Here is a 20,764-nt window from a genome sequence, read left to right on the forward strand (position 1 = left end):
CCAATCGGCTGCCGTTAATGCACATGGCTCCGTCCCTCCCTCCGTCCGTCCGGCACAGCCCAGCAAAGGAATCTCCGTAGACCAAATGCTGATGCACTGGCAGCTTAGAAGTACAAACCCCAGCCCTTAAAAACATGCACTGTACAGAAATGTTACACTTTAAATTCATTTCCACTATCTGCAATAGCAGATCTACTTTTTCCACACACCAGGAAATGAAGTATACACTTACTACACTATGCGGACTGCTTACAAACTAGCCCTTAAGCTAAGCCTTGCCCAGCAGACGTCTCCAAATCCATCAGCAGGTAGGCTGAAGCACTTCCAGCGGGCCACACACTGACGCCATTGTTCGGGATGGACAGCATAACGTAATTTAAAGAGCCAAATCAGGAGCCGGCATCTCCTGACTTGGCCTGTGAATGCGCGTGCTATGGGAGAGTGGAACGTGTAGGAGAATCCCGCCGCCATTCCATCTGTGGAGGCCTGAATATGACTTCCGGACCCTTGGGGGGGCTTCACACCACGCTTGGTCTTTTTTCGGCAGGGGACTGAGCCCAGAGAGGAAACCTGGCATCCCCATTTCGGGAAGGAGTACCCCCCCGCCCCGGCCAATCCCCCTCAGCCAGGCAGCCCCACAGAGGGGGCTGGGACTCTGCCGGCTCACCTCCCACCTCCCAGCCCAGCCCAGCACTCTTTCTCTACCTCTTTGGGTGACTCTCCATTCAGGAGCCGAGGGCACTCAAAAGAAAAAGCAAAACAAAGGAAGTGAGGGGGGAGGCATTTCGGGAGAAAACAGAACAAAACCCCCACAGGAGGAAATGGCAGTTGTGTGACAGGCTGAGTAGAATTCACCTCTCTGCCTTTTCATCCGCGGCATTAACAGGCCCACAGCACACTCTCAATCCCCCCCCCTTCTTTCAAAGCTCTCTCTGGCCACTTTCTCACAGGCCGGGAGGAAGGATTGTGCATGGGGGGGGGGAAGATAGTGCTGAATGAGCTTGCAGGTTGGGGGCCCCGCTGCCGAACCCAGGTGTACAGTGCTGCTCCAAGACGACGGTAAATAGTTTCACTTAGGGGAATAAATCTTGCAGGCCGGGGCTTTGGCACATAACAGCTCCCCCCCCCCCCCCCCCACCCTGACGGCCCGGATCGACAGTAACATCAGCAGATCACAGTCCAGTCTCCTTAGCCAGCGCCTTGCCTCTCCATCGATACCAAAAACATCAGGTTTCCCCTCCACAGGCACGCAGCTTCAGGACCCCCTCCCTGAGTGAGTCTCCCCACATGGCAGCAGCGACCTCCAAGCGGCCTGTTAATCAGCAGCGTAGATTGAGGCTCCTCTGTAACATGAACTGTACTGTTTGTTATTGTCTTGGTATGATGTGAAGTTGAGAGACTCTGTTGCCATTTTCCTGTATTATATGAAACCGGTTAGATGAAGCTGCACTAGGCAGATGTTATAAAAGAACAATCTGCACTCTAAGTCACGGCTTAGTGACAATCGCAAGGCATCTGCTCCCTTAAATGAAACTCAATCTATTCCCCATTAGATTTACCAGGGCAACCGTAAAGTCCCGACTCGGCAGGACAGATGAGCTCTGAGAGACTCAGAGCGCCATTAAAACGGACGGAGGACACAGGAATGCGCCGGCATGGCCCGAAAGAGGCTTGTTTACGGGACCCTCGCATGGGGGGGTGGGGGTGGCAGCACATGGGGCCCCATCTTATGCCCTAGGTCTTGCAGCCATCTGTTCAGGCTGAATATTTCTGGGGGTGGGGCGTTTCGCCAGTTGAGAACTCGAATGGGCATGAGTTGAAAGCAGCATGGACATTCTGCCTAGAGATTCCCCGGCTGTAAACTTCCCCTTGGGCAGGCCGCATATTTCACACCATCATAACCGCGGCTCCCCGATCCCACTGCACAAGCGGCCTTTGTGCGCCTGCCACCTCCCTAGGCGTGACCTCCCAAGCGATGTCGTAGCGATGGAGCACAAGCAAAGCATTCTGGGTACTGGCAGTGCAGGAGCTCCGTGAAGAACTCTCTTGAGGTCTGGTGCTTCCTAGAGGACCTCACATGGACCAGAAAGACAGCAGCACCTTCACTACCCAAGGGGCCGGAAAGAGGCTCAGCTGCCCCTCAGGAAACTCAAAACTTTACTCCCCCACAATAGACAGCAACACTCCTGTCTGTTATGGGGACATCGCAGCCTCAAACAGTAGCGAAACCAATAACACCCTGCCCCCCCCCCCCCCCCCCTCCCCACCGGACAATTACAATAAGCAGGGAAAATACTACAGCAGCATTCAGTCCCTTACTGGCAGAAAACGCCTTCAACTCGCAGCCGAGCCCCACACACACCCAGCTAATCTACGGAATACAGGACTACAATGACTGTACTAACCCTAACCAGTCTGAATACAGAAGTACAACTGCACCAGTCTCTTTATACATCGATTTAGCTTTATCTGCATTTCCAGAAATCCAGCCTCAAACCATGTATATTGTTTTGTTCTTTTTAACCATCTAGTTTGACAAAAGCAAACCCTACCATAATAAACGCCGGCATGCGTATCACACACTGCCGGACATATAATACCACACTACATGTCACTCCCCCTTTTGTGTTATTCGGAGCAGAAATTACGCTTGGACTAGTAAATATGATAGTGAGTGAAGTGTAACGCTAAACTGCTACTTAATTACCCAAGCAGAGCTAGCAGCTCCCAGCCTAGTCCTGGCACAAGCCCTGCTCCACGGCTCTGATAGTGCTGACCCGTCCCGAATCCCCCTCCCTGACCTGCACCAAGCTATGGTGCATCAAGGGAATTACAGCAAAAACAAAACCAGCCTGCGGTCGAGTAAGTGGCAAGGGATGAGTGTCAGTTACTGGGACTGAGAAGGCAAAACCACAGAGCGAAAAAAAGTAAAACATAACAAACAGCGGTGAGGGAAGGGCAGCCCTGATTAGCCGGCTGCTCGGTACAGGGAGGGACACGGAGAGAGGCTGCTAATCCAGGTGAACATCTGGTACCGGTGACACGCGACACCGCAGTTGCCTGAACTAAAGGTTAATGAAGATGCCCGGCGAGGCTGAGCAAGACGTGCGCTGCCCGTAATACATTTATACTGTCCTAGGGGGCGGAGCTGAGCAGTAAACACCAGCAGGGCACCATATATATTTGCGAGAGCTGTACAGTATAGTGCTTTGTGCGGTGGTTCCTGTGGACACACAGGGAGGCTCTTCTCTCCCGGGGTCAAAATCAGACCTGGGGTTAGCAGGCTACCGAGGCACAGAGCCCTGTGCCACTGAAAGTCGGGACAGCAGAGGACGGCGAGGTCATCCGTCCACCGTGACCTTGGCCTAATCCACAAATCATGCGAGAGACATCTGCCCAGCCCCCAGTGCCTTGTCCCTTTTCATGCTGCTACAGACTGGTCCCAGTAGAGCCCTGCATGGTCTCCAGCTCCGCAGAAGAATGGCCCTTCATTATCGCCAAACGTGACCCAGGTCAGACTAGGGATAGTGAGACTTATATTCTGAGACAGAGCACTCCTGTGTTTCAAATGTCATACCAGCTGAAATCGCCCCGTTAACTGGCAGTGCCTGTGAGCGTTCTCACAGACGACACAGCCAAAGCTTCAGAGATAGCATCTCCGCACCCATGCTTGATGCACCCTACAGAGCAGGAGGCGACCAAAAGAGGATAAGTACTGAAACAAGGATGTTGCCATGGTGATGGGTTGTATGACACCTGATTAAAAAAAAAAAAAAGTCAACGATCCTTACCATACAGAACTAGTGGCACACTGGGCAGATGCTCCCATCACACATCCCGGAGTCACAATGGCTCCGGAGAATACATACAGTCACATATTGAATTAAGGATTAAAATACCATGGATTCCAGCTCGCAAGGCTTTTGCGTGGGTTGCAGAGTTACTAGGCAACATTAATGAAAAACAGAATCATGGTGAACCTCAGTTTTCCTTTTTTTCCAAATGAGAAAGGGAAAATGGAGGGAAAAGCCAGCTGAGCAAAACAAAAAATACAATGTGAATTTCTGTGTTTATAACAGCATAAAATATTTGTTCACAGATTAGCCCAAACCATAAACAATCCCCCTGATGATTAATCAGAAAACATGGCACCTCGAACCGAGCAGAACTAGACGAGGATTTCGCTTAAGACCCGTTACATAAACAGAGAAATTAAAGCAGCGTATATTTGTGCTCCAGACTGCGTTATCCTAGATTATAATGCATGGGCCAGGCCTTCTGGCAGGACCCTGCTCCGTGACACAGGAAACCACTTCGTCATACTTTCAGCTTGGTGTCAGGAGTTTAAGGCTTTGGCCTCTAGCTCTCGGCAATGGGATTTAATGTTCTGCAGATCAGACCACCATTCCTGGGTGGCAGGACAAATTAAAGCGAAGGATAAAAAGTGAAAATACAGGTGTGCAGTGAAACACATCCATTGAAGTGCCTGAGACTGTCAGACAGAAAAAGGCAGAGACAGACAGACAGAGACAAACAAACACATAGACAGACGAACTCACAGACAGACAGACGGCAAGTGATCTCCACCTCCCTGAACTGACAGTCCAGCACCCAGCAGGACAGGTCCAGAAGAATGAGGCCAATTCGGCCCCAAGCGGAGCTGGGTTTCCGCCTGCTCATCCAGCTGGGGGCAGCCCCGCCCTCAGGAGCACCATAACATAACGGGGGATTTAAACGAGGGCTATTCAAACGAGTTACCAACAGGGGCACACTATACTAAGAGAAACAAAATTACATTCACTCCACACTGTGGTATGGAATTAGGATTAACAAACAATGTATTTTCCCCGGCTTTTTTGTCCAATGCCGAGGCAGGGCGGGGGGTTAAGGAGTGTCCAGCCCCCATGTGGGGAGCTGCAGTAATTGGGCAGGCAAGTGTGAGACTGGGGGGAGGGTGGTGTGAGCCACATAAACAGAATAAAGTGGAGAGATGTTCTGCAGGAAGGCTGGTGGCTGGAGATAGTGACTTGGGGGGCTGGGCACAGGAGTGAACCCGGGGTAACAGTGCCGATTTACGGCTGTGCTGCATTTCTCCAGGCTGTGAGGTTTCCACCATCACATATTCAGTCTTATTTCATGCCAGCAAGCTACTGCACCATCATGGTACCAAACTACGTCCCACACTTGAGCAGCAGCTGTAATATTTAAGGGTAACCGGTAATAAGCAGGTTTTAAGGACAGGTTTTACTTTTTGCACCACTGTCCATAAATCAGCTCCTGCTCACAGGATGGACGGTGGAGCACGCGTCTGAGCACGTGCAGGACACGTCAGTCTGGGTCCGGTGGCTGAGCTGGTCGCATGGCGCCGGGGCGTGAGCCTAGCACAACTTGCTATATACATAACGCTGCCCAGAAGGCAGAGTGATCATCTTCAGCATGGGGAGGGCATGGGGGTGCAGGACATGGGCCCATTTCCATGTTGCGCAGGACCGTTACATTTGTACAACTGCTTTCAATAAATTCTAGCCTGTTTTGGTTATCTGCTCATTTTGGTTCACTTAGCAGCAGTGTTTATATTAGGTTATTTATAGCACGAGGGGACCGTTTTCGTGCCTTCATGCTTGATAGGGGCCGAGGCGCACAAGCATTCCCCCACGGACCGGTGCTTACGACCACAATGCCACCCAAAGCGGCCCTCGCTCAGGCCCGCCTCTGCTGGGGGAGAAGGCTCCCGGTGGATGGGCAGCTTTCACAGTGGATGACACTAATAAATAGGAAGGAAAAATGACTTTATACACGGCGGCTATTTATTATTATAAAGTCGATTTGATTATACTGAGCTTTGTTTTTCTGAAAGAGGGCCAGAGAGATATCTGACACCACCACCGTCATCTGGGCTGGACTCCTCAGATGTAAACAATGCATTTTACTCTTTAACCCTTAATCCATTTAACACTGTGGCCTTTTCAGCTGCCGAAGATGGATGAGACCACGTGACCCCAGGCTGAACCCCGAACCCTGAGCCACAGAGGGGGAAATGGCGCGCAGCCGGGCCCAGCCCAAGTACGGCGCTCCTCCGGTGCGGACCACACAGAGCCCGTGGTGATAAGTGTCCCATTAGTCTGGCACCGAGTGCTGACAATCATGCAATGTGCCAGTCCCGAGTCGCACATCTTGGCTTGGCCACACGTGAATTTTAGTGCAAACTTCTCAGGTCCCGCCAATAGCCCTGCGAACAATGAGTCTGCTATATTGCCATTAATGGCATAGTGATAATGGGGTAAAAGACACACATCACACCAATGGGAGGAACAGTGCCATTCATATAGGCCCCTCCCCCACCACACAGATGACCCCGGCGACTCACAGGTCAGCACCTCTGGCAAAGGGTCACCCTGCTCAGTAAGGCTAAAGCCAAGGCGGCCACCACAACAAACCTGGGACATTTGGCTGATTACCTCCGTCTCATAGAGAAAAGAAAAAAAAAACAGAAAGGAAAATGCCTGCGTACATTTGGCAGAAAGACGTTGCGAAAAGCATATCTGCGTTCATTTAATTTCAAGATGGCTTCCATCTGGCAATGTCGTTCTGGGTAAAATCCTATCATCTCTCCAGTAAAAACCTCCCCCTTCAGCACGGTAAAAGCCACGAGTCTTGGGGCTTCCGCATCCCCACAGCTGGGCCCGACGGCGGCAGCCCCCTCAACACGTGGCCCCACCGGCTTCCCCTCCCCTGGGAGACGCACGTACTCTCCCTCTGCTAAGGAGACACGCTGATCCACAGGGCAGCATCACGCCTCTCTCAGGAACTCCCCCCAGCTCAGCACTGCTAAACATACTGGGTGTACCCCAGCCCTGGATAATGTAGATGGACAGATGACAGTCAGCTCCTTGTTGAAATTCCGTTACACACTTTCACCTCGGGGACGTGGTGGCGAACAGTTAAGCGTGACTCGGCGTCAAGGCCGCAGCGCTGCCAGCCCTTCAACGGCCGTGTGGCTCAGTGGTTTCCCACGGCATGCTGATTGGCTGCGTCTCCGCTCGCTTTCTGGCCTTTTTACGGTGATGTCACACACTGCGGTTATGAAACGCCTCCCCACAAAGCCTGGGAGGTTACACAACACAGAAATGACTATCAGAGTGAAATAAGAAGGGGGGGGGGATTTTTTTTTAGAAAAAAAAAAAACCAACGATTGATGCTGGCTGTTGGCTTTCAGCATTTCCCCATACAGTGGTCATAACAGGCTAGATAGGTGCCAAGGACACCCCCCCCCCCAAATAAATTCTGCCACTCTCTTTTCCTCTGGTCACAAAAATCATCATCATTTGAAGAATCTTAAATACAATGTACAGCATTGACAGAACAGCAGCAAAGAGCCGGATTGATGGGGTGATTACAGGGACGGGGTAATTTTTTGGCAGGACCGTGGTCGCCTCGTGGTGGACATCTGCTAAACCTCCTCACTTTCATTTGTCCAGCTCAGCCCGCCAGCCACACCCCCCCCCCCACCGCCAAAATGTACTGTCTTGGTCTCCAGCCAACAGAGGACCACTCACAGAAGAACAAGACTGGCAGCCAGTGCTTCAGCCATCCTGGGAACTTTTCCCACTGTCTGCCTACAGAGAACGGGAAACGGAGCTCAATGCCTAAAACCACAACAGGCGGCATCTATACCCAGAAAACTTCCTCTTACTCCTCTCTCATGTTGGGTGACCCCAGAACAGATCAAACTCCAAGAGATTAACACACATTAACACAAACTAAAATTTATCCCAGTCAGGCAGAAAGGAACAGAAGAAAGCAACTGGAAAACCACCTAACTCAGCTGGGAGACCCCATGGTCACGTCACAGCTGCGCGCTTAATCTTAGCTCAGACAATATGGTTTCCGCTGCTATTCGGCCATTTGATGGAGGGTTGTGCTATTTAAAAAAAGCAAAAAAAGGCCCTTTGATCACAGAAGCTAGGTACAGGCTTGGATGAACACTCACAGTAGGTGGACGAAAGGTGGCAAATGTTCCATAAGACATGAGGAAAAGTCGCTATTCTGCCCTTGTGCTTTTATTTGAAAAACAATCAGGAAGGAGAGGCTTTTCTTGACCCTCTGCGCAGCTGCTCATCCAATCAGGGCCTGGACAGCTCAGGTTTTATCCCAGGAGTTCCAGAGCAGCAGAAAGAAGGAAGCCTGTGGCCAATAAGGGACTGCAGTCCATCACAAGGCAATTTCACACATTCAGGGAAATTCAGGGCGGCATTTTTGGACTGCGGCTGGAAACCAGCATGAACATGGAGGAAAAGTGCGTGAAGGACGTACCAGAGGGGTGAGAACATCTCTGAAAATTTAACCACGGACTGGTGGGGCCAGAACAGCGAAGCCCTCCGAGGATCTAACAATAGCAAAATGGCAGATTACCACCAGTTTGTCGAGCAAACAATTTTGCCCAAAGCACCTTCAAATTTTCCCCATTTATTCAGCTGGATTCTGCTGAAAAAAGTTCAGACACCCCATTCAAGTACACTAGGGCAGGTCTTCTACAAGTAAAGAAACCAAACCCTCAAGGTTTAAAAACTGAAGAAGTCTACAAAGGACCCAGAGCATGATAATGACAATATATTTTTAAATGTATTACCAACCACTGAAGGTATTGCTAATTATTACTGGATTTGAAGTAAAAATTCACAGTACTTGTCCCAAGAATTGTGTTACACTAGAGCCTTGCTAAACCCAGAAGAGAGTAACCCCAAGTAGAGTGTGATCCACCAAGTTCCAGGAAAAACACTGAACACATGGCAATATGAGTTTCAGGTCAAATGACCTACCCCTACGCTGTGGATCCTGGGGCAGCAACAGGATGCCGTTTCCACCAGAGACACGAGGTGCAGGAGAACGAGCGACCCAGTCCCTGGAGACGCGGGTCAGAGACGCATCTCGGGGGTTCAGACAGCCAGCGAGGTTCACTGGGGTGAACTGGCAGCACAACAAAAATGGCAACGCATGCGAGGGCTTGGGAACAGGGGCAGAGGAATAATAAAATAAACCAGCAGAGTGGTAATTAAGAAGAAATAACACACAAGGGTCCCGGAGAAGCACCGCAGAGCACTCCCATCCATCCCCATGTACATTCCTGCTCTCCCGAAAGCAGCCAAAACCAAGGCTACATACACATGTGAATGGGGAACAGATGAGGCTGTATGACAGGTCCTCACACGTCCAGACTCTGTTCCCCACAACCCCAAGTTTGATACAGTCCTTAAAAAAGGAGGGACAACAATCCGGTCATTAATCAGAGGAGCTTCTTGTGGTGGAGGCCTGGGTTAGGGTGCGAGATGATTTTAGCGGATGGTTAGAATAGAAAAGTGTGTGAGTGCGTGAGTGTGTGTGTGGGGGAGGTGGGGCGCATCAGTGAAAGAACTCTGAGGCCAATTGTACGCCATGCAGGCCTCCAAGGCTATCAAAAGCCTAATGCATTCAGCGAAGGAAGCGCAGATCGATAGGAGGGCCCTGTCTGGAGCGAGCAGGAAGCTCTCTCCTTTCACATCAAAGGCCCACTTGTGGGGAGAAGCCCAGATTAACACAGCTGATTCACAGATAGAGGGGAGAAAGAGGAGAGCCATTCACGGCAGCCCGACCCGGGCCAGCGGCTCCCTCACGAGCCTTGCCGCTAAGCCTGCAGCTCGCCCACACATGCACATGCACGCACACACACACACACACACACACACACACGCATTCCCACAGTGCAGGAGGGCCTACGGTCCCTTGTCCCCTTCCTCACTCTCTCCTGCCCTTTAACGCAGGGGTGGGCTGGGCTGAGCCAGGGGGTGGGGGGCTAAAGCCAGCAGATGGCCCTTTCTCTGTGGCTTCGGCGCCCCCCCCCCCCCCAGAGGGGGCATCACGGGCTCCGCGGCCTTTCCCACAATGGCAGGGCACCTTGGGGCTTTCCTCCGTGTCCTTCACTCCCACGCCATTCGCACTGGGGGGGCTCCAAATAAGGCTCCCAGAGACAGGGGGAGGGGTGAGGGCAGAATGTAGAGTAAATCTCATAACCGACCATAATTAATTCTTAGAATCAAGTCCTGGAACCGCACACATTACATTAAGTATCGCAAAATTGAATTTCAGGGTCTGTGCAGCTGGACAGTAATGAAAACTGAAACGAAGGAGAGAGAGAACAGACAAAAGTATTCATGCTATCTAAGATATGACAGTGAATGCAATCTCACACCTTTTTTAATAATCAATATTTTACAATTTTTTTATATATGTCTTATATGTCTCTAGGCAGGTAGCAATGTTGGAAAGTAAAACTTATGAGTGCTGAGCAGCAAAGTTAGAACAATTATGGTTTGGTTATGGCTGATGGGCACTATGGGCAACAGTCTTCCTGACACGTTATGCTCAAGGACACAATGTGTGTTTGACGGTTGCTGTAACATTCTATCACTGATTGTCACAGACACTTTTTAACATTGAAAAATGTAACTCCCAGAAACTCGAGAACCGGTACAGAGCTAAAACTTCCCATCTCATGCATAAATGACACAATGTCAGGACCAGACGCATTAAAATCCCCAAAAATGAGAGAGAACGTTTTCTCGTTGTGCTTATATTCTCATTCTTGTCCTCTACTTTGGTTTCTTCAAGCATTACAATTCCAAATAATTTACACAAAGTCAACATTTCAAAAATAAAACCAGATTTCTAGGAATGAACAAGTTCAAGTATACTTCAGTAACACTGCAGAGCGCTGCAACCAAACTTTTGAAATTTCACAGCAGCATGCCACACTGTGAGAGGACGGAGGTCATCTGTGCTGTAATGTCATGGACGTCTGAGCTTCACCCCACTGGAAACTGACCGTCTACAAAGCATCACGCAGCTTTGCTGCTTCAACATTTTGCAGACACTTGAAACATCTCAGAATTTTGATTGGAGGTGTCTGTCTGGCGAACGAGACCGGTGCCCGTTTGAGCAGGCAAATGTAAACGGAGGGTTGGTGTGAGCAGGGTTCTCAGTGAAACAGGCACCGAGGGACACTTCCAGCGAAGACCTCTGGGTGTTTGCCTGGGTTCTATTGCCCCAACATATCAAGGTAGAATGTGGAAAAGGGACGCTGCACTCACCTTCCAGACGAATGCCATCACTCTGTATGGAGTACTTAAAGACGGCAAAAGGGGCAACGGGAGATTTCGCTACGATGATCTGAAACAGATGGGGGGGGGGATACAAGGCTTCTTATTTGCATTCAGGAATTTCCCCTGGGGATTGAAACATGGACAGTAAAGTAGAGTATTAATGTATGGAGCAAAACAAGCGTAGCAGACACTCAGACACAATGCGCTAGTGTGTCCCTTTCTGCCGGCCCACGGTCAAACGCGAGAGAGAGTGCAGAGAAGATCAGGACCGGCAGCCAAGAGGCAGAAATGGGCAAGCAGAGATAAGCGGAGGGCTGCTATAAAACTCGGCATTAAAGCCGGACGCCCTGACGGGAACCGGGGCCGCACGTTACAGAAATTAATGAGCGAGCTCTTTAATCATGTGACAGTGTTTATGAAGTTGCCCTTTCGCTTCCCCCGAAAGGGTTGCAGAAACACCACTGGGGTTGAGTTCTGCGGTGACTGACTCACCATCTGGCTGTTTAAAGCAGACCAAACTGAACGTTGTTACAGTTTACGCGATTTGGAGCGAAACTAAGAATGTACTTAAAGCTCACTTAAATAGTCAAACACACACACACACACACACACACACACACACACACACACACACACACTTCTGCAATTCCTGTTTTTGAGCTACAGGCATTTTCTGGGTACTTGCATTATGGAGACTCAGTAACACTGGTACAGACATCTGAATGCAATCTAAATATCCCTTGAGGCAAACTAAAACTTTAAATGTATGCCTGGAAGGGAAATCAGGACGGGGGTTAGGGTTCCTGTACAGCTCCAGTTGCAGCCACAAATCATAGTCAGACCCTCACAACGCTCAACAATAGTCTTCCTGGCAGAGCCTGATAAAGACACTTCCTGTGCTCCTTGCGTGCAACCTCACTTCCTGTCTACATCACGGCCATGATATGCCGAAGCGTCTTCCCAGCGCATCGTGAGAGCACCCCTGCTTCTTAGTACCTCTCGACTAGGCCGCCTCTTACCAACATATCACAGTGTTCCCACAGCCCAGCCCAGGAACGATAATCTCATAGGGTACTGAAAGAATATCCTCAGGGGTCAAAGGTCAGTGAGAGAAAGCACAAGAGGGGCTGAGGGTCAGGGTAGCACAGATCTCACTCAGCTGATCAGCGCCTGCGGTAGAACAACACGCCGTGCCTTTCCGCCATTTGCACTCCAAGAAGAGCATCCTTCAAAAAGGACATGATACATAAATAAGACATGAATGAACAAAGATCCCAAAGCCTGCATACTTGCCATGCGTTTCCTGGGCCCAGCTATTCCTCACACTGTTTTTCTTTCCCTTTAAATCATAAAACGGGGATCGGAGCACTTGTGACTAATTATGGAGCAGACTTGGTTTTAGAGAAACACTGAGCCAGATGTACAAGGAATGTATTGGCAGCTGGAGGTGAGGTGGGGGTGAATTACACTGCTGAAGGATTACTGAAGAGTCAGCTCCAGCTGCCATCGCTTACAGCTCTGCAGCTAGTGACGGCTTCACTCCCGGTGCAGTCTGGACGCCTCCTTTTGTGTTAAGTCAAACGTGGCTCTCTTATTAGAGCACGAGAAGCTTGCAGGGGGTTTTGCTGACCCCAGCAAATAAAAATGATACAAATGTGTATTTGTCAGGAGAGTCCGAAAGGACAAGGAAAGGAGGACCTCACTGAAAGGCCTGCTACCATGCGTTTACAGGCAGGTATCTCTCAGGCATACATAAACACACTGCTAACGTTATCCACTGATACATTATATACCCCAACGAATATGAAACATACAAAGCATTCATCAGGGTGACTATCCTATTATTTGTTGCATTCCGCTGACGATGTCAGATGCTCACTTCCAGTCTTCTGCTGCCTTCCCTCCGTTTCTGCTGATCTCTTACAGCAGCAACGTGCAGACACGCGTGGGGAAGCTCTGCAGACCGCGGAAAGGAGGAAGGCCTCGTGGAAGCGAGGTGATGAAAGCCCGAAAAGCAGTGCACAAGGAGCTCCGACACGACACGACCCCCCCCTCCCTCCAAAGCCTCAAACCACCAATGCAAGTTGACTGTTCATACAGAGACCCGGAAGGTTAGCATCACCCACAAACCAGTCTGTCGAGAAGCGAGCGGAGACAAGAAGCAAAGAACAATGGCGTTTGAAGGCGGCCTTGGCCTTGGCGGCCGCCCCCACCCCCTGTGCCGCGCGGAACCCCCACTCCCTGCCCTCCGTGACCGTCCCGGCTGGGTGTCGGCCTCCCCATTTGTTCTCCAGCTGTATCAGCTCTACGGCCAAGCGACTGTTTCCTGCCCTTATGATCCTGGAGCATCATCCACTCTCTACATCACTTTGCTCCTACTTTCTCTGTCTCTCTCTCTCTCTCACACACACACACACACACACACACACACACACACACACACACATACACACACACTTGAATTAATATCTTTGGGAGACTCAATTTCTAGGGGACAAATCCTCATCCCAACAATGACAACCTTACCCCCTACCCAGCCCTAACCTTAACCAAAAGTAGAAAACTTTTAGACATTTAGCTTTTTTTGATTACAGTCAGAGAGTCTTATATATAGAATTGAGCTTATGAGGACTACAAAAGTGGTCATTTGGTCCCCACAATGTAAATTATACATAACCCATAAACACAAACACACACTCACTCACACATATACACACACAGCAGGAGAATGAACAAGAAGAGCAGATCAGCTGGCCTGACCATCTCACTCCACCCCAACCTAACCCCCTGCAGTACCCGCTTTCCTCAAATCCCACAGACTAACCTACCCCCCCCCCCCCAGCCCACCTTTAAAAAGCACCTAGCATGCAGTCAGCTCTCTGTGTTCGGGAAGGGGGGGGGGGGGTCTGTCAGGCCTGTTTGTTCAGCTGCTGAAAAGCTCAAAGGCAAACCCAGGGAGTCTGGGGAGGACGGCAGCCTCACTGCCTCTGCATGGGACGCAGAGCGAACAGGGAGGGAGAATAAAGATGGAAAGGAAGAATAAATAAAAACAACAGAGTCAGCTGAGGACCCACAGCCATGAGTTTTCAGTCTGTTCTCTGTGTACATCCCGACGAAGCGGACGGAACCACACTGGGGACAGTGCTCAGCTGACTCCCACCTTGGAGAATAGTGTTTAAGCTCATGCGTACGGCGGCCATACTTTAGGCACCCCCCCCCCCGAACTGCCTGGCATCTCAAAACGCCGAACTGGACGTGTGACGGCTTACCTGTCTGCAGTGCGCGTCTACGTACTGAACAATGAGACGTGTGTTGACACTGTGGCTCCAGGTATTTCCCAGCGCAGCTGTCACATACCCAGAATCCTCTGCAGCCAGGGAAGATCCTACAACACAGTAACAGAGGTGGCATTAGGGGAAGGGTCTATGTAGAGGGAGCCAGATTTCACTTCAGTGCCTCAGAGATGAATAGCTCCTAGGGTAGAGGGCCGACAGATACTACATGTATCTTTCAACACGTCGTTGATTGACATCAGTGAACTCAAAGTGAGAAGTCTGTATAAAATCCATGAATTTTGCAAGAAGCCATCAATGGCCAGTGCTGCTTTGATCCATCACATCTCTGCTACTGATGTGAAACCTTTTCTAAGTACGGATTGCATGCTACCTCAACGGCTCAGGTTGCAGAGCCTGTAATCTGCGTGGCCGGGGTCTGACGTTACACTGCCTTTGACCACCAGGCTGACTCCAGCACTTCCAGCAAAGATAACAATCCATCGCCTCGGTGCTCAGTCCCCTCACGCCCGGTGCTGCTCGCAACGCGCCAGGACTAAATGAAAAACATGTAATTAACATTCTTCCTCGGCCGAGATAACATGAAAAGGCCGGAAGGAGGAGAAGCCGTACATGTGTAAAGACAAAGAGCAAAGTCGTTTATCAACTTCAGTGCTGAAATTTCAGACTAACAAGGGGGGGGAAACTCGAACCCGGGCCCAGCTGTCTGGGGCCTGATATCAGCACTCACCTCCCACCACACACAGACAAGATCCCATGGCCGCTTTAAGAACACCCGGATAAAACATGCGAGAGAAACCAAGGCAGAACGTCAGAAAGCTTGTACACCATTGTATCATGCTATTCTAAACCCCATTTACTTAATATTCTGAGAGGATAACAAATGTTCCCTTCAACAAGTAGCAAGTGAAATATTATATTACTGAGGACATCCCCATTTAGTCAGCATCCTGCTCTAGATACAGCAGTGGGTGTCATTAAAGCTAATTGCGCGCCGTTTTATTTTACAAGCGGTGAGAGGCGTTAGTGCTAATGGCCTGGTGTCTAACGTTTCTCCCGGCACGTTACCGCATCTGTGAAAAAGGGCTGTGACCAGGTTCATCCTGATAATCAATAACGGGAGGGCAGTGAAGACCGCACAGACTCCTGGCATTCAGCTTGATTAATATGCTAAAGTATGCAGTTACATAACATGTTTTTGCATCCTTCTTCCTGAAACGAACGGCTGTTTACGTTTTAGCCAAGCCGTCAGTTTAAAACATGGCTCTATTTCCAAAATTAAAATTAACGGCCCCAAGCTGCCTCACAGATGACCATAAGCTGCTTTCAGTCTTCTGCAGGCAGTCCAAGGAGCAACCTAGAGCTCCAAAGAATACTCACTCGACCTTCAAGCACAAGGACCAAACTGTTCAGGAGCTCCTCAGTGCACGCTAAGCCACCCCCCCCCCCCCGAGTAACCGGACTTGATTCCTCTGGCTGTAGGAAGACACAAAGGCCAAGAAGACAAGAAGGAGGGAACTTTCCAGTGAGGGGATGTACAGAGGATGGGCCTTTCAAGGAAGCAGGGGCTTACAAAGAGCCTGCAGAAAAGCTCACCACGCCACATACATATAAAGCTCTAATCCAGCTCCGGAGGGCTTCCCGCGGGTGGGGGCGGGTCAGGCTGGGGAGGGCAGGGCAACCCACCGTCCCACATCCCTTTAGTGCTGCCCAGCTGATGCTGAGAGAGGGGGACCAAGGGTAGACTAAACAATCGGCGAGCAGTGTGCAGGCTTCCGAAGGCCCCCCACAGGACAGGATGCTATCAGCGCAGGCCTTACTCTAATGCTGCTCCATCACTCCAAGATAAACAGTCCATCCGCACCCTGAGTGACCCTCCCAGGACCTTCCCAGAAGCAAACAGTCTGCCTGAGGCTGTGGTAGTGAGGGGGAGGGGCGAACAGGCCGCCCGCCACCTCAAGGCCAAACGCCCCGTTTACAGAGCATGTTCTCTCCCGGTGAAACAGAGACCTGTATAAATCCGAGGTCCCCCTCCCCCACAGGTCAAACTACTACCAGAAGATGCAAAAGGTAACGTTCAGATCTCCTACCCACGGTGAGAAGCTGCAGAGGAACGCAGGATGGATGGGGGTCTGCCGGTGGCCTTTTGTCCCTGCTCTTTGAGGCGAGAATCCTCTTTGGAAAATGGGCATTGCCTAGCGGATCTGTGGAGGACATTACGTGGGAAGGCTGCTGGGAACAGCATGGAGACAGTGGACCTTGCAGCATTATGGTGGCGTTGAGGTTTTGAATTTGCCTTTAGGCTGGAAAGAGTAATTATACGCAGGGCATGATGGTGCAGGTACCCATCCACGAACTCGCCGGTGCGGAGACAGTCAGCCTGTTGGGTCTGAAGCGGAACCCAGGTGTCTGCTGGGTCAAAGCCCCAGGAAGCTGCTTTTCATTCAGCACGCATTCTTACGGCCTCCGCTATCCTCCCAGATTCGCTTTAGCGCTGTCGGAGAGGACGTGGAAAGTTTGAAGAGAAGCTTCCAGTCCCCATGTGTGAGCGATCGCAAGCGCCAGCGGGGCAAAAGGTGCGCCAGAACATTCTGGAAACAGAGTGGCAATGATGCTGGTTTTCCATGATGTAGGTCTACAGTTGATGCTGGCAGACAATGGGGAGGAGGCTGCAAAGAGCAAAAAAAACCCCTTAACTTACCCATGGGTTTATTCTCCTGCGTATTAATTGGCTGCCAGCTAGTAAACGTCTAAACACCTGCAGAGCCTCGGGAACCCAGCAAGTGGAGTTAGGGGGTTACTATAGGATGGCTGCTGAATTACTACTACCAGGTTGGTGGATGTCACCCCTGGATGACGGCTGTGCTTCTGGGCTTCAAGCAACAGGTTAAGCGACTGGCACCCTGAGCCACCAGGCAGGCAGAAGCCCGCTGAGATTTCACAAATTAGGTCATGGCGTGCCCTGCTCGGACAATGCGCTCAGTCAAAATAGAGGAGAGCCGAATAAATGGGCTGCCCAGCTGAACTGGGAACAGAAGCTCTCCTCTGGACTTCCCCAGCAGCTGGGAGCCGACGGCGAGAGACTTGAAGATGTGTTGACCGCTTGTCGAAGAAGCTCCATGGGGAAGTGGGAACGTTCGAAGGCTGCGCAGATAAGGTGACGCTGAAACGCTCGCTGACACATGCAGAATACAGGGAAGGAGACAGACGGGAAGAGAGATCAGTGTAAGATCACTGTAAACACACAGGGCTACAAGCTCCAGGATTGTGCAAGTCTGTGATATTGAGAAATTACAACACAACTGCCGTTATAAACACGTTAAAAAAAAAAAAAAAAGAAAAATGTGTGTGTGTTGGGGGGACCCAAAATTAGCAGAACCTCAAATAAACGCAGGCGCTTTGTCTCCAAAGCCCAATGTGAAAATCTTCTCCCAGTCATCTTAAATCTGACTGCACAATCTCTTCTCAGGAAGGCAGGACAACTGGCCTTTAGTGACGTCTCTCTTTAATGAAACACACACTGCAATGCGAGACCTCGCACCGAGGGGCCGCCCTGAGGGACTGAGAAAAGGTCCTTATACCTTCCAGACTGTTCCATTTAAAAGATGTCGCAGGTTTCAGGTCACTCAGGTTTGTGGTGATCTGATTGGTTAGAACAACCTGGAGAAAGGGGGAGGGGGGAAGAATGGAGGAAAGAAAACAGCACTGCTATTAATCTTACTCATGATGGGCCTTCCAGGAGACAAGAAGTCATTATGAAATGGTAGGTGGCCAGGGGGCTCGGTCTGATCCTGTAGTTTCTAACCCCTGTCATGGATTCAGAGTCAGGAGGCTATGTATTGTGTTCCAGCACTGACACCATACAAAAGCACCAAAGAGTGAACTGCTGACGACTGCCAGGTAAGGAAGGCAAGAATCTGCCACACCCAACACTGTCAGCCCCGACACACAAACAACAGAGAATAAGCGGCTAATGTCATGTGACGCTAGTGTCATAAGATACGGATAAGGTTCAGGACGCCGAGACGGACACCTAAACAGGCGCACACACACAGCCCCTGAGCGCAGGTTCAATGTGGGAGGGACAATGTGTCAGGGGAGAATATCTGGCTTACTTTCACAACCTCTGAGTCTGGAAAAATCAATAGAACAGAAGAAAAAAAAAATCCCCTGTCTCCAGCAATTTGCTTTGCGGTCGAACCTGAAACTCTGAGGTCTGACCCAGTTTCATTTATATAATCTTGTGGATGCATGGCAGGGCCCAGAGAAAGCAGCAAGCATGAATGCAAGGTCGACACTCGACAACATGCCGACAGCTTGCCGATAACCCGGGAGTTCCCGGATATTTTCCTTTTATCAAATCACAACAAATATAATATCTGATAAACAATTACATCCTCATTTTCCCTGCAGGGGAAAAACCTGTCAGATTGACCGACACCACTCTAAGCAATAGGAGTAAACATGAAGATGTGAGCTCAAGAGGAAGACGACAAACAAAAACAAAACAGGACAGGCTTATACCCCAACCCTCAGTACGAAAGATCGAGCAGAGAGCACGACAAAGGAAAGGCATGAGTCTAAAGGGAATCGAAACTGGTACCAAGACAAAGCTACTGCTCAGCTTCTCCACAACGCAGGGCTGGAGGAACACAACCCATCTGACAGAAAGCACCGATAAAAAGTATAAAAGGTGTGTGGCAGCAAGTACGCGTGTGGCAGCCCCCGGGAGTTACCGTCCAAAAGTCCTGCTGGGAACGGGCCGATTCCCTGCTACGACCAGACAGGCTACCTGAGCGTTGGCACATGTGTGGCTGCCCTTTAAGCAGGGGGGTGGGGGGGGAGGCCGTTGGGACCGATGGCCGCCAGAGCGTGAGATCCATGGCAGTACAAACTCAAACCCAAGATGGAACTTGACCTCCTCCAAAGAGGATGCTCTTTGTCCCCTTCCTTCCCACCACACCATGAGGTTCTGTGTAATGCTGGCTGCCGGCGAGGCCTTGCTACGTGACCGGCCTCGCTCACGTAAACACGTGCATGTCTGAAAACAAACAAAGCGCAGCTCAGGAAACATTATGTTCTCCGAGGCGAAGCTTTGTCCTCTTCCTCACAACACTTCGGCATTCATTTTTAATATATAAACAAGTTAATTAAGAAAGAAATCCTCCCTGCTTTGGTTTTTACTGTTAACGCTTTATATCCTATCTGTGTGTGTTATGTGCAACCTTGTGCCAAACACACTATTTTTAATCTGCACAGCTGAAAGGCAGCCAGTAGGAATAACCTGAAATTCCGGCACGTCTCCCACTGAACCTTGCTGTGCCGTGTTCACACCAAGCTAATGGCCTTGCTGCAGACACATACCCGGGGCTTAGAGCACAGCAGTGGCACAGGTACAAGTGACAGCAGTATAAGAGGGTTGAAAGTGTGTTTCTTTACAGACACACACGCCAGGAAAAGCCGAACCTCGACGACAGGCTACTTTGGCGCGAAAACAAAGTTGATCCAGAGATTGTGTCTGAAAGGAACGGCATCCTGTCCACAGCATGCCTAGGCTGTGAAACTCGCGCATGTTTACATTTTTACATTTTATCACATTCTCACAGAAAGGATACAGGTTCCTGAGTCTTGCCGGCAAAGAAATAAAAACAGTTCACATACACAAACCTCTGTCCTGTTGTACTCCATCCATTCACTGTTTTATCGACAATCTATGACTAATATATTAGATCTACAGTATGATCACCTCCAGTCACAACCAATGCAAAGTCCAATATACAAAAAAGTAACACAAAACTGCCAAACTCTTAAACTCAATCTTCACATTCCACACAGCATCTTTCCCTCTGAGCTGCATCCTTCCTAGTTAAATGAACACAAAAACACAGTAAATGTGAGGTTTTGAAATTAAATACATAAACCAAATAAATTAAATATATTGCCCAAACACACAAACCAAAGCCACAGAAATGCTTCACAGCTGTGCTATAAGACTGTCAATGCATTATGCAAAGAGAATCCTGTTACGTCGTTAGCTGTTCTGCAGGAATTCAGTGGGGTGCTGTGCTTAGAGAGTCTTTTAAGTGATATTAAATCCATCGTATGCGTGACTCATGCTGTAGGTACACACACAGACCACATATTAGGTGACTAACAACGAGCTGTAATAAAATAAGGCCACTTGGCCTCCCGGCACCATCCAGTGATGGTCATTCTCCTCAAAAATCCCCCTAGAAACTGTTTGCCTGCCCTCTAGTGGCAACCACCCTGTCTGACACAGTGAATTGTGTGTGCACGTTTGAAGGCGCGCTGGGGAGGGGGGGGTCTGGGCTGACG

At 50.0% G+C, this 20,764-nt stretch overlaps 1 protein-coding gene across 5 annotated transcripts in view; it reads right to left on the reverse strand.

Annotated features, from left to right (window-relative positions):
- The window catches only part of rad51b (RAD51 paralog B), a 41,525-nt gene that overhangs the window by 7,430 nt on the left and 13,331 nt on the right, over positions 1-20,764 (reverse strand). For 4 of the 5 annotated variants that reach the window (XM_048985815.1, XM_048985814.1, XM_048985813.1 and 1 more), the window contains exons 7-9: positions 18,010-18,088; positions 14,405-14,520; positions 11,124-11,202 (exon numbers count right to left, since the gene is read on the reverse strand). In XM_048985815.1, coding sequence (XP_048841772.1) covers positions 11,124-11,202; positions 14,405-14,520; positions 18,010-18,088 — 274 coding nt within the window. Of the gene's footprint in view, positions 1-11,123; positions 11,203-14,404; positions 14,521-16,518; positions 17,604-18,009; positions 18,089-20,764 lie in introns of those variants that run through there. The other variant, XR_007383858.1, reaches the window with a different exon arrangement.

Source organism: Brienomyrus brachyistius, chromosome 19 (genome assembly GCF_023856365.1).
Source record: "Brienomyrus brachyistius isolate T26 chromosome 19, BBRACH_0.4, whole genome shotgun sequence".
Lineage (NCBI taxonomy): Eukaryota > Metazoa > Chordata > Actinopteri > Osteoglossiformes > Mormyridae > Brienomyrus > Brienomyrus brachyistius.